This window comes from Piliocolobus tephrosceles, chromosome 1 (genome assembly GCF_002776525.5).
Source record: "Piliocolobus tephrosceles isolate RC106 chromosome 1, ASM277652v3, whole genome shotgun sequence".
Lineage (NCBI taxonomy): Eukaryota > Metazoa > Chordata > Mammalia > Primates > Cercopithecidae > Piliocolobus > Piliocolobus tephrosceles.
The window spans coordinates 46,942,775-46,958,269 of record NC_045434.1 but is presented as its reverse complement, the minus strand read 5'-3'; the positions used below and the strand labels follow the sequence as shown (position 1 = coordinate 46,958,269).

Below are 15,495 nucleotides of genomic sequence, written 5' to 3'. Positions count from 1 at the left end.
GGACAGGGTAAAAGAATATATAAAAGTAGAAAAGCCAACTTCTTATCACAAATAAGATAAAATAGCTAAATTTACTAGAAACTTCTAGGTATGGAATGAGTTGATTTATGCAACTCTGAATCATAGTGGTGAATAGAAGAGAATAATAATATATTAACAATTTTCGAATGACTAGATTCCAGCCATATTCCAAACCCTTTCCAGCTATCTATTTCAGCTTACAACTGCTCTGTGAGGAAATAATTTCTATGCTCATGTTCCATAAGAGGAAACTGAGTCCTAAGATACGTTGTTCAAGATCATTCAGTTACTAAACCAGCATTAGAACCCACATCCGTTCTACAGTAAAACTTGGTACACTTACATCTTAACTAAAACTAATTCTAAATGTCTGTCTTCCAGGACCTCATAATCCAGTGAAAGAATGCCTTCTATTGGTCTAATTATCTCTTCTGCTCAACAGCATATAGAATTTCAATTAATGTTGCAACACTTTGAGTAATAGGAAAATTCACTACTATATAAAGGGAGACTTACCGAAAATGACTCTCTTCACATATTTAAAAGGGCCTTCTTGTATCTCCAGGAGGCAAAACTAATGTCTAATTGGTTAATTGGATCAATGTTTTGAATTTAATATATTATTCAACTGAAGAAAATATTTGATATCATTATTACATTTTTAAAAATGTGTAAGTCTCCTTCTAAATACAAGAATCTGTAGAAAACATTGAATGCATCAAGGCTGAATTTGGATGCTTCTTCAACATTTTAATTCATTTTCCAAGTGGAATCATCTGGGAATAGCCAAATCCTTTAGAGTTTTATTTTAGCCATAGTATTGGTTATGAACTTACCAATTACTTCAGGATATTTTTATTATGAAAAAATAGATTTTAAACCTGGGCCAGATGTAGAACAAGAGTTATGAAAACTCATCCCATTATGATTTTTTTCTTCAATGGTTTTTCAAAGACACCCAAAGTAGCGATATTTGTACAATAAATACCCATATACTCATATGTAGCAACATACTGCATAAAACCATACTACTATGAATATGCTGCTCATACACTATGGTATGAAGTTTATTGATTCTTTGTACTTTTGTCTTTGGAATATATTCCAAAAATTGATTTACATTCAAAATACTGTGTTCTTAAGTCACTTTATTTTTACAAACATGATATACAATTAGTAGCATTGGATTATGTTTTTAATTTTTAGGGATGGCTTTTAAAATTTGATATAATTTTATTTTTTATAAATAAATAAAGCATTTAACACTGTTTAAAGTGCTTAAACAACATGATAAAATATATTCAGAGAAATCTTTCTTGCAAAAGTGTTTCTTCATCCTGTTACCTTTCTGTATCTGTAGGAAAATATGCATAAATGCTTTTGGTTAATCTTTCCATTGTTTGATGCTTTTTTCCAAATAGAAAGACATATATACATATACGTGTATACTTGTATCTTACCCTTTTCTTATAAAAAAAACTCTTAGGAAACAATTTTTATTCACTTTGTGATATTTCTGTGGAAATAACTTTTGCTGCCTTCTTCTGGCTGCACAGTGTTCCACTGTACGGTAGTAAACTAGTTTATTCCTACTGATAGGAATTTATATTGTTACCAAATGTCAGTAATAAAGCCACAGTGAGACACATTTTGCATATTTTAGTCAGTCATCCTTTTAAATACATTCTTAAAAGTAGGATTGTGGAATTGATTATTGATAACTATTGCCAATATTCCCTCTATGTAAGTTACATTATTTTGCAATCCCACCAACAATACATCAGAAAGCCTCTTTGTTTCTACTTTTCCGATAGATTTGCCCAGGTTGTCAAAGTTTGGATTCTGGCAAATTCTGTCATTGAAAAGTAATATACCAGCATACTTTTAATTTGTATTTTTCATGCTATGACTTAGATTGAATATATTTTCAAATCTGTATGGGCTAGTTTTCTCTCTTCTTGTCTGAACAATCTTTTCCCCTTTATTCCTGTTTTTCTATCTGAATCTTGTGTTTCTTTCTCTTGATTTCTAGGAGTTCTTGGAATGTTAGAGGAATTAATCATTTATCTGTTATATAAGTTGTAAATATTACTTTTCAATGCAAAATTTGTTTTATTGTGATTTTGTGCTAAAAAATCTGGTTTTACTTGTTCTAATTAATGTATCTTTTATTTCTGTAATGTGGGATTTTTAGTTATGAATTATTTCCTTCCTTTGTATTTTCATAAATTTTCCTCTAGTACTTGAATGGTTTCATTTCATTAAATAATCATGTCTCTAATCTGTTTGGAATCTATCCTTTTATAGAATCATATCCCTTATTTTCCAAATTGCTATTTAGGTGTCACTTAGTAAAAAGTCTATCTTTTCCCAAGGAATTTCTGTCTCATTCTTATTACATGCTAAATTTCCACATGTACTTGTTATTTTATGGATATTTTTCCTGTTCTAATTTGTGTGTCTATTCATGTGTCAGCCTGCACTGTTTAATTATACAGATTTTACAATTTGCATTCAGATATGGTAAGATATTCTCATTCTTGCCTATTCTTTTTAAAAGTATTTCTTACTTTTTTCACTTACAATTCATTATTGACATGATTAATTTTCCTACTTCCAGGAAACAAAAAAAAAGATCTATTCAGTTTTTTAATCAGATTACATTACTTTATATTAAGATAAACTGATATATTTTGTTGTTGAATATTTACGCTCAAGAAAAAATATCTATCATGTCATTAGGTCTATTATGGCAACTTTCAGAAGTGACTTGCAAATTTTTCATGTACGTTTCACATTTTTTGTGCCATTTAAATGGTGTGATCTAATCCATTATTATTTATACTTAGTTAATATTTGTGTGTGTCAGTCTATTGAGTTAGTAATATTTTTATTATTTGCTTATACCTCACTAAGTTTTGTAACTGTATATGTGCAGTAGTTTGTGCATTAAATTTTGGATTTTCACCTGCGTAATCATATTATCTGCAAAATAAACATAGTTTAAGTGTTTTTTCTGACACTGTGATTCTAATTTGCATTCTCATCTACATTTGCATTTTAATATATTTATTAGCATGTTGAATAATAGAAGCAATGTGGGTATGTTTGTCTAGTGCTGATTTTAATAGGGATGGCTTCTGGGTTTCCCCATTAAGAAAGATGCTGGCTTTTATGCTTAGGATCCTATATTTTACTTCTTTAAAGAAGTTTTTACCAGGTGGAGTGGCTCATGGCAGCAATGCCAGAATTTTGGGGTTCTGAGGTGAGAGTATTACTTGAGGACAGAAGTTTGAGATCAGCCTGGGCAACATAGTGAGACTCCATCTCTATGGAAAATAAAAAAAAAAACATTATTATTCATTGATTCCTAATTTATTAATTTTTGGTTAATCATAAATAGTTATAATTATTCATCAAATGTATTTGAAGCAATAAAGGATAGCAGCATTTTTGTTTCTGGATATGTTAATATGCTGAACTATATTAATGATTTCCTACTATTGAGCCAGCTTTGCACTATTGGAATTATCCTATTGGTCACAAGATATGTATTTTTAACATTTACTGTTCGATATTATTCATTATTGCTTTAGTCATAATTTTACATCAATATTTATTAAATGCAAAATGTATTGTGTATGATGATTTTTAGATATCTGTGCTAATTTTACACTCAGTTTATAAAAATAGATTTAGAAGTTTTATATTTTCAGTATTATCAATTTTTTTATATCAAATTTTAGGCAAAATTACACTGTGAACTATCTGGGGAGGTTAATTTTTTTGCGGGGGGAGGTGTTCTGTGACACCTAATCTTATTTGCACTATGTTTTAGAAAATAGTTCTTCCATATTTTTAACTAAATGCTCTGTTCTCTGTTTTATTATATATTTATTCTGTCAATTCATTATGTAATTTTCTTTCTCCATGAAGAAAAAAAGTAGGTTGACTAGTCGGTGTTTTTTCTCCTGAAAAAAGCTACTTTTGGTTGTGTTTATCTTTTCCACTCGTTTTAAAAACAACTAACACCTGCTTTCACCTTTTTATTTTTATTTGATGTAAGCTTTTTTGTCGTTTTTCTTTGATTTTTAGAATCATGTAGTTAACTCATGTATGTTATGGATATTTCTCTCTGCAGTGCTTTAGCTGTGTTCCTTAAATTCTGATATATAATATTTTCCTTTAAAACTTGTAATTTTACCTTAATTTATCCTATCACTCAAATATTATACAATAGGGAATTTTCATATGTAATATCTTTTTAAATTTTCTGTTAGCTTTTAGGGTTTTTTTTTTTTTACTGACATCAATGAGTCATACTATATTCTTACAAATTCATGAAATTTCCTAAAGGTTTCTTTATAACAAAATACATGGTCACCTTTTGTAAATGTTCTGTGTATTCTTGATAGTAAGTTTGATTTGCACTATTCTTAATATAAGTTTTAAAATTTACTGATAAGATCTACCTTATTTTGAGGTTCTATATATTTCTACCATTACTTTTATCCCCTTTGTATCTAGAAATATGTGTTGAAGTCTCATAATATTATCAGTGTATGTCTATTGCTCCTGTATCTTCTGCTTTATGAAAAGTATGACTGTTAAAGCAACATTGCAAGTTTCTAGCACTACATGGCAATTTTTCCTCATTTAATAATTTTTGGCCTAAATTCTCTAATATCAAGATCATTAACTTTGTTCATTTTTAATTTACATTTACAAAGATGTTTCATTTTATTTGTAATTTTCCTGAGACATGTCTCTTACATAATTCACAGAGCTGCATTGTGAGTACTTACTTAGACCAGCCGCCATACCACTGTTGTTCTTTCTATATCTATCTACCGGGTATTTGTATGTTTTGGCACTCTTATGACTTATAACATGGATGAGTTTTTCTTATTCATTTGTCATTCTGAGATACACTTCCTGAAATTTCCTCACCTGTTGATCTTTTTCTTGCAGAAAATGATTGCAAGGGATTTTTTGTTTGTTTATTTTTATAGTGTTTATCTATGCATTCTTTTTCACTTTTAGCTGCTTCTACGCCAAAGCTGTTTTTCTTGTACATGACTTAATATTCTTGATGATTTGACCCACCTATTTATTCTTGATAGATATATTTTCTCTTTAACTATTCTCCTTCCTCCAACTGATTTCTAATATGCATGTTGGGGTCCAAATACCAACAAAAAGTGTGAGTTTTAGATATAACATTTGTTGAAACCTATTTCTGATAGAAGCTGTCCTGATATCTGGTAGACATGTAAGAGCTCTTCCTTAAGGTTGGATTGTCACCTGGGCTACGTCATTTTAAAATTGATATTATTGTAAGAAAGAGAGGAAATGCAAATTATTCTATTAGACAAACTTATTTGCCTTTTCATGAAAGTGACTTGTTAGTTTGTAAATGGGCACAATACTACCCAAACAAAAGCGTTCCCAAGAGAATGAAAATAGCAAGTTTGACAGTTATGTGCTGGATAAGTGTCCAAGAATATGGTTGCCAGAGGATCACAAGTTCTTAATGTCTAACTCAAATGACACAGATTTTTGTCTTTTGAACATTGAAAACTGCAATTTAATTGTAATATACTTTACATTTTACCTTTGAGAACCAATTGCCACTACCTAAATCCTACATAGATTTCAGTGTTTTTCACACAGTGTATTAACACACCATGTTTTAATACATCCTATGCAGGGAAATTCTGAATGTATTACATATGTACATACCTATATATGCATACACATGCGTTATCTGAATTTTAAAGGTGCAAATGAAAACTAGTGCTTTGTCATGTTTCCATTTGGATATTCTAGTCTATGATAAAAATTTCTGAGTAAATACAATTTCATTTTATTCACCTCACTTAAGTTTGTTTTACATAAATTAATTTCCTTTTGGACCATATGAGTGTTATGCTAAACTATGTTAGAAAGTCAATAAAATCTGGAGAAATTATTCTGCAAAAGCTAAATATTTAACATCCAGTAATTATGTATTTAAAGTGATCAACATCTCAGGCATTCTTTGAGGTACTTGAGAAATATTTGTGACCAAAAAGTAAAACCCCCTGCCCTTTTGGCATATATCAGTCCTTTGTTTTATTATATGCATAAGCTAGGCCTTTCTACCTGCAGATAAGTTTAAAAAAAAGATTTTAAGTGGACAATGGAATAATTTGCAATATTATTAATGCAGGAGAGGAATCACTCACAATTTTTGTGGACAAGCGGAAGTTGAGCAAACGAGCTGAAGGAAGTGATTCCAGCACCAATAGCTCTTCGGTCACTCTGGAGACGCTACATCAGCTAGCCGCTTCTTATTTCATTGACAGGGACAGCACACTTCGGAGACTTCACCACATTCAAATTGCATCCACTGCCATCAAGGTAAGAATGAGTTTATGCTAAAATTATCACCTTCCATTCTTTGTTTCTTCTATATCCAAAATGCATTTCTATGTGTTTGCTTATTCCATGAATTTAAACAATTATTTTATAAAAATATATTTACAATTTTCTTGCTTTCAGTTATGTAATATATTTAAGATGAGTTTGTATGTATTCAATATAATTTTTTACTTGCTAAGTAGGTTGAGATTTTTCTTGGTTACATGTAATTAAAGTATATTTGAATTCTATGAATTTATCTTGAGGTACACAGACTCCCTATACATGGATACAAATTTGTTTTAATAACATCAATTTATTTTATAATTCTCCTTAATTCATTTTACCCATCTAAAAATACCATTCTGAGAAGAGAGGCTTTATTGAGCTTAAAGTCGTCCATGGCACAAGATATTTTTAAGAAGTCCTGCTTCATGGAAAATGACCCCTCAATGTTTTTAAGATATATTAAGATGTACAGATGCACGGTTGTATGGGTTTCTAGGAGGCAAAATATACCATAATCTAGAATTGGTGGATTAATATTAGGTGTTCACTAAAGGCATTTGACTTTGAATACACTAAGGTTGACTTTATCAAAACTGAGAAAAAAGGAGAATAATTAAGTTCTGATTTTCAAAAGAAAAAATAAAATGAATGAGAAAAAGAGATTGAGAAACAGAGAGGAGAAATTGTTATCCCTAAACAATAAGTTTTAGACATATTCTCTGGCAAATTAGCTCAATGTAATTCCATTTGTCAAATGGCCATTGTAAAATTAACAGAGTCAGAACAGTATGATCCTACCCTAAGTTAGCCATAACAAAATAATATAGAGAGAGCATTTCAGAGTGTTTCAAATCTAACCTTTCATAGTTAATACAAAAAGGAATGATTAAATGTAACATTCTATGACTTTATGAAACTAAAATTAATGTGTGTTCATTTTTGTGTCAATTAGTTGAAAAGTTACTACTTCAACTTAAACCCATAAATGGGTTAAGAATGCTCGGAAGATTGCTCCAAGTATATTTTTTTGTTCAGGATGTACTGGAGAAAATAAAAGGTGATGTGGAAATACCTTAGCTTAAGGGTTACACAAACAATACAGCAAAATCCTAATATTGCTAGTAGATGGTGTTGGGAAACTTCAGTAGATATAAATCATGCAATATAGTTAGTTGGCTTCTGACTCCAGGACTAGTGTTATATTGAGTAATAAGTATATAAATAGTATTTATGCTGTACAGATAAAAATGTAGCCAGTATGAATGCAGATGTTTCAGTTAATTTAAAAATTTTGGAAGATGTTGTCAGAAAAACTTAGCTTGAGGTTGCTGAGGAAAACTAGACTTTTCCAGAAATCAATTTCAAGGATATAAACAGAAACTTTGGTCAAACTATTTTCTAACGGAAGAAATCATTGTTGTAAATGATTTTATTATATGGCTATTGATTTTTGTTGTTACTGTTCAGCACCAAGTGTGACTGTGAAATTATACAACAGTTTTTGTACTCTAAGTAAGAAATATACAGGCACATTACATGTCAAAACATAATCGTTATTTGCATATACTTCTCTTCTCCCACAGGAGAAGTATATGGCACAAAAAAAACATATGTTTTATTGAGGTATACTATTGTATACAGGCATTGCATTTAGACTCTGTTAATACAAATGAGAATAATGATGCTTCGTTAAGTCTATAACCTAGCTGTGTGGTGGAAACGAGTCCCAAAGAAGTGACACTTACAGGAAGTTCTCAGGAGAAAGAAAGAGTAATCTGGAATTTGGGAGTCAACAGACTTACCTGGACAGGGCCACAGGGAATGCCTATTGTTCATTAACTATGGAAAGAAGTTTCTGTGCACATAATAAAAATGATTTAAAGTATGTGTAGAGTGGCTGGAAATGGGAGGAAAGGGGGCTTTACATTAGGTGGAGGAAACAGCAAACAGTGGGAATGATACAAGGTCTATATCACTGTGAACAGAAGTACCCATCTTGTGCTGTAACTAAGGAAAAAAGGAAATGAGATAAGCACCAGCTGGTGACAACATAGCCAAGAATACAGGCATAGAAATTCATAGAGAGTGCAAGCGTGAGGTGATGAGGTAATAGGGAATGGGAAAGAAAGGAGAACAATTGTACCTTTCAGGATTTAATTTAGACCTAAAGGAAATTTTCTTCTGAGGCAGCTGTAATTTTAAGTAGCTGATGATTTTGCATGCCAGGGTTAGCTGCAGTCAAGGTTATTATGAAGGCTCCAGGGAAAGGCATTGTGCTTGTGTGCTGTGTTCGAGCAAGACTGGAGCCAGAAACCCATGACCATGTGCACTGCAGGAAGTCGACCCTTCTGAGTTACATGAACACTGATGTGTCTGTGCAGTTTTGTGTGGAGATTATCTTTTATTTTTATTACTTATCAAATGTGTCCCTGCACAGGTAAAAGGTGTCTCTCTTCATTTACAAGTTTGACTAAGATTGCAAGTGCTTAGAAGTATGAGGAACTGAGTAGATGGGTGAAGGGACTTCGGTAGGCTGGATCCAAGGGTATTCAACTACTGAAATATTTTCTTATTGAATAAACAATTTGATGTAAAGTACTCTTGTAGTCTCTGAAACCAAGATCTCAATTCCTTTACTAAATCCCTAAAGGTTCCATGCATTGCTTGTGTGCTTTAAATTGTCAAACTAAGGATAACAAGATTCACAATTTCTTTGATTCGGTAACGTAAGCTGTGTTTCAAGTGATGTATAGTAGGTATTTAATTTCTAGAGCAAATGTTGAATGAAGTTGTTCTGTGATTTACAGAATTTATGAGACAGAAAATTGCTAAAAAATAAAGTAAATAGAGTTGTTATCAGGTAACAGCAAAAATATAATTAGATCTGCAAAATCATGCCAGCTTTTATCATGCTAATTCTTACAAATCACAAGAGTTAAACAATTTAACTATGAGCCAGTTTCTAGAAAGTAGAATATAGCAATTTGTTTTTTTGTCTTTTATAATTACGAATATAAATATAGACTATAATTTGTTAATTAATCTGTAAATAAACTGACACAAATACCCATAGTTTAATTAATTGTCATACTCTTACAATTAATAGCATTTATATCAAATATTATTTCACAATATTATTTGTAGTCCAATAAAATGTGAAGTGTAATGTCTAGAGTTGGTCATTATTTTCTGAAGATCCAATTCAATTGACTTAAGTTATTCAAAAAATACACTAACATATTTTTATTTTTAAATAGTCTAATAAATTTTAATGCTATATAATTTATGGTGATGAGAAAAATACAATACATTATATACTTTGAAAGGATATTTAATCTGTCAACTGATGTGTTATGTCATATATATTTTCAAAGAGAATTTTCTTATTTTAATTTTTAGAAATAATGCACTGAGTAAAATTAAGTTTTTATAATAGGACACTACTAAAATATTTTTAAGTAATTATTTTCATAAAATAATTACTGATATGTTCCTGTATTTCTTGTATTCTTCAAATATAGAAAAGACAATCAGATAACTTTCAATATTATAGTGTTTGGAAAGTTTTGAGCAGCAAACCTAGGAATAAGCAGAAACAATATATTACAATTAGCTTGAAGGTCAACATTTCAGCTTAGAAAACCCATCTTGAAATGATTTTTTAGTGCTGCATAGTTAACTTAAGAGTGTTGCAGGTGATATTGAAAAGAGGCACTATAGCTAACTCTAAATTTACACTTCTGAAATTATAAAATACATTACATTAAATTTTTTAAAGCTATTTATAAAATTAAACCCAACAATACTTTTCCAAGAAGCAGTTTTGATAAGTAAATTATTTGTTATTTGGGGGTAAAATCAGTAAAATGATAATATATTTATTTTTAATTTTGCTCATATATATATATATATATATATATATATATATATATATATATACACACACACACACACACACACACACACACACATAATTACAACTTACTTTAAGAATACCCAAGAAAATATGCATGTGAACCATTGATAATAATGGCACATTTTATATTTTGCATTTATAGGAAAGATCCATATTTGGTACTCTTTTTGATTGTGTATATTTAAGGTGTACAACATAGTGTTTTAATGTACTTAAACATAGTGAAATGGTTACTACAGCCAAGCAAATTACCATACCAAACATCTTTTCATCTTGCATACTCTTTTTTCTTTGTGCTGAGGGCAGCTAGAATTTATTCTTTTTGCAAATTTCCACTAGGCAATACAATATTTTTAACTATAATCTTCATGTCATACATTGGATCTCAACATTTATTCATCCTATATAACTTCAACTTTGCACTCACTGACCTAATATCTTCTCATGATCTCCCTCTACCACCTCTCCCATACTGGTAACCAGTCTCTTTTTGTTTTCTTTTCTTTCTTTCTTTCTTTTCTTTTTTTCCTTTTTTTTTTTTTTTTTTTTTTTTTTTTTTTTTTTTTTTTTTTTTTTTTGATCTGGTGTGCAGTGGCACGATCTCAACTCATTGCAACCTCTGCTTCCCAGCTCACGCAATTCTCCTGTCTCAGCCTCCCAAGTAGCTGGGACTACAGGTGCCTGCCACCACGCCTGACTAATTTTTGTGTTGTAAATAGAGACGGGGTTTCACCATATTGGTCAGGCTGGTCTCCAACTCCTGACCTCAAGGGTTCCGCCTGCCTCAGGCTCCCAAAGTGCTGGGATTGCAGGCGTGAGCCACCGTACCTGACCTTCTTTGAGACTTTCTATTAGATAATGTTATCTGCAAACAGAGATAATTGTACCTCTCTGTCCAGTCTGTATAGCACTGTATTTGTTTGTTTGTTGATTGATTGATTGATTGATTGATTGATTGTCTAATTGTCCTGGTGGTGAGAGTGGAAACTCTTCCTTTGTCCTGCTCTTAGGAAGAAAGTGTTCCTTCTATTACTATTAGGTAGGATGAGTTTTTAATCCATGCTCTTTACTATATGGAGGAAATTATTTTCAGTTCATAGCTTGGTGAGTGTTTTTTACATGAAAGTGTGTTGATTTTGTCAAATGCTTTTTTTGTATCTATTAAGCATGTAATTTTTATGTTTTAATTCTATTTACATGAGTTATTGTATTAATAGATTTTAGGATATTGCATAAACTTTGCATTCTTTGGGCTAAATCCCATCTGGTCAATGTGTATATTTATTTTATATGTGACTAGATCCAGTTTGCCAGTATTTTGCTGAGGATTGTTATGCCTATATTCAAAGTGGATATTGGACTATATTTTCCTGAGATACACCTGGCTGGTTTTGGTAGGGGGTAATACTGGCCTCATAAAAGGAAATGGGAAATATTCTTTCCACTTCTATTTTGTGGAAGAGTTTGTGAAGAATTGGTATTAATTCTTCCTTGAATTTTTGGTTAAATTTAACAATGAAGCTTTTCTTTGTAGGCAGATTTTGGTTATTAGTTCAATTTCTTCACCTGTTATAGGTTTATTCATATCGTGTTTTTCTTCTTGAGGTCAGTGTCAAGAACTTAAGGGGCTCAAGAGATCCTCCAACCTTGGCCTCCCAAAGTGCTGAGATTACAGGCTTGAACCATCATGGCTAGCCCTTGTTCAGTGTTATCTTACAGCTACATGGTTCCTCCAAACATCTATCACTCTCCTCACCAACTCTATCCAAGCTTGGCCCTTCTAAATCTGAGCAATGACCTTCATATTCTATGTCATAAAGGAAATCGAGGTCATCAGTTAAGAAAGTCTCTGTCTTTCTAGAAATATTTCCATTTCATTGAAATTATACAATTTGTTGGCATGGAATTGTTCATACTATTTATTTAATATTCTCAGTGTTTCTGTAAGGTCAGTAGTAATAGCTCTTATTTATTCTTGATTCTTAGTTATTTCTAGTGTCCTTATTTTAAGTTATATGAGTTTTCTCTTTTTATCATGATCAATCTAAGTTAACATTTTCTTTTCAATTTTGTTGATCTTTTTGAAGAAAGAGCTTTTAGTTTCATTGAATTTTCTCTAATTTTCAAGTAAGCTAATATTTGAAAAGATCTTAAAGCAATAACTAGCTCAGTATTTGGGTGGGAGTATACTGTTTTTCTGGGCATGGTCTTACAAATGGCACAACAAGAGATTATATCACATGCCTGGCTTGGTGGGACCCACGCCCAGGGAGCCTTGCTCACTGCTAGCACAGCAGACTGACAGAAGGAGGGGCATCCACCATTGCTGAGGCTTGAGTAGGTAAACAAAGATGTCTGGGAAGCTCAAACTGGGTAGAGCCCACCACAGCTCAGCAAGCCCTGCTGCCTCTGTGGGATCCACCTCCGGGGGCAATACATAGAAGAACAAAAGGCAGCAGAAAATTCTCCAGAGTTAAATGTCCCTGTCTGACAGCTCTGAAGAGAGCAGTGGTTCTCCCAGCATGGTATTTGAGCTTGGAGAACAGACAGATTGCCTCCTCAAGTGGGTCTCTGACCCCTGTGTAGTCTAACTGGGAGACACCTCCCAGTAGGGGCCAACTGACACCTCATACAAGCAAGTGCCCCTCTGGGATGAAGCTTCCAGAGGAAAGATCAGGCAGCAATATTTGTTGTTCTGCAGCCTCCTCTGGTGATTCCCAGGCAAACTGTGTCTGCAATGGACCTCTAGCAAGCCCCAGCAGACCTGCAACTGAGGGACCTGACTGTTAGAAGGAAAACTAACAAACAGAAAGGAATAACATCAACATCAACAAAGAGGACATCCACACAAAAACACCATTTCTAGGTCACCATCATCAAAGACCAAAGGTAGATAAAACCACAAAGATGGGGAGAAACCAGAGCAGAAAAGCTGAAAATTCTAAAAACCAGAGCACCTCTTCTTCTCCAAAGGATCGCAGCTCTTTGCAGAAATGGAACAAAGGCTGACGGAGAATTACTTTGACAAGCGGACAAAAGTAGGCTTCAGAAGGTCGGTAATAACAAACTTATCCGAGCTAAAGGAGGATGTTCGAACCCATCGCAAGGAAGCTAAAAACCTTGAAAAATGATTAGAGGAATGGCTAACTAGAATAAACAGTGTAGAGAAGACCTTAAATGACCTGATGGAGCTGAAAACCATGGCACGAGAACTACGTGATGCATGCACAAGCTTAGCTAATTAGATCAAGTGGAAGAAAGGGTGTCAGTGATTGAAGATCAATTTAATGAAATAAAACGAGAAGAGAAGTTTAGAGAAAACAGAGTTAAAAGAAATGAACAAAGCCTCCAAGAAATATGAGACTATGTGACAAGGCCAAATCTGCGTTTGATTGGTATACTTGAAAGTGACAGGGACAATGGAACCAAGTTGGAAAACACTCTTCAGGATATTACCCAGGAGAACTTCCCCAACATAGCAAGGCGGGCCAACATTCAAATTCGGGAAATGCAGAGAACACCATAAAGATAATCCTCAAGAAGAACAACCTCAAGACACATAATTGTGAGATTCACCAAAGTTGAAATGAAGGAAAAAATATTAAGGGCAGCCAGAAAGAAAGATTGGGTTACTCACAAAAGGAAGCCCATCAGACTAACAGCAGATCTCTCTGCAGAAACTCTACAAGCCAGAAGATAGTGAGAGCCAATATTCAACATTCTTAAAGAAAAGAATTTTCAACCCAAAATTTAATATACAGTTCAAACTAAACTTCATAAGTGAAGGAGAAATAAAATCATTTACAGACAAGCAAATGGTGAGAGATTTTGTCACCACTAGGCCTGCCTTACAAGAGCTCCTGAAGGAAGCAATGCACATGGAAAGGAACAACTGGTAGCAGCCACTGCAAAAACATGCCAAGTTATAAAGATCATCAACACTAGGAAGAAACTGCATGAACTAATGGGTAAAATAACCAGCTAACATCATAATGAAAGAATCAAATTCACACTTAACAATATTAACCTTAAATGTAAATAGGTTAAATGCCCCAGTTAAAAGACACAGACTGGCAAATTGGATAAAGAGTCAGGACCCATCAACGTGTTGCATTCAGGAGACCCATCTCACATACAGAGACACACATAGGTTCAAAATAAAGGGATGGAAGAAGGTCTACCATGCAAATGGAAAGAAAAAAAAAAAAAAAAAAAAAAAGCAGGGGTTGCAATCCTAGTCTCTGATAAAACAGACTTTAAACCAACAAATATCCAAAGAGACAAAGAATGGCATTACATAATGGTAAAGGGATCAATTCAACAAGAAGAACTGACTATCCTAAATATATATGAACCCAATACAGGAGCACCCAGATTCATAAAGCAAGTCCTTAGAGACTAACAAAGAGATTTAGATTCCCACACAATAATAATGGGAGACTTTAACACCCCACTGTCAATATCAGACAGATCAACGAGACAAAAGGTTAACAAAGATATCCGGGACTTGAACTCAGCTCTACACCAAGCAGACTCAAGAGACATCTACAGAACTCTCCACCCCAAATCAACAGAATATACATTCTTCTCAGCATCACATCACACTTATTCCAAAATTGACCACATAGTTGGAAGTAAAGCACTCCACAGCAAATGTAAAATAACAGAAATCACAACAAAGTGTCTCTCAGACTACAGTGTAATCAAATTAGAACTCAGGATTAAGAAACTCACTCAACACCACAAAACTACATGGAAACTGAACAACCTGCTCCTTAACGACTACTTGGTAAATAATGAAATTAAGGCAGAAATAAAGATGTTCTTTGAAACAATGAGAACAAAGACACAATGTACCAGAATCTCTGGGACACATTTAAAGCAGTCCGTAGTGGGAAATGTATAGCACTGAATGCCCACAAGAGAAAACAGGAAAGATCTAAAATCAACACCCTAACATCACAATCAAAAGAACTAGAGAAGCAAGAACAGCCACATTCAAAAGCTAGCAGAAGGCAAGAAGTAACTAAGATCAGAGCAGAACTGAAGGAGATAGAGACACAAAAATACCCTTCAAAAAATCAATGAATCCACAAGCTGGTTTTTTGAAAAGATCAACAAAGTTGAAAGACCACTAGCAAGACTAA

General features: G+C 32.9%; 1 protein-coding gene across 2 annotated transcripts in view; it reads left to right on the top strand.

The window, feature by feature from the left end:
• The window catches only part of BRINP3 (BMP/retinoic acid inducible neural specific 3), a 393,483-nt gene that overhangs the window by 209,212 nt on the left and 168,776 nt on the right, over positions 1 to 15,495 (top strand). For both annotated transcript variants that reach the window (XM_023203373.3, XM_023203374.2), the window contains one exon: positions 6,233 to 6,423. In XM_023203373.3, the coding sequence (XP_023059141.1) occupies positions 6,233 to 6,423 (191 nt within the window). The remainder of the gene's footprint in view (positions 1 to 6,232; positions 6,424 to 15,495) is intronic.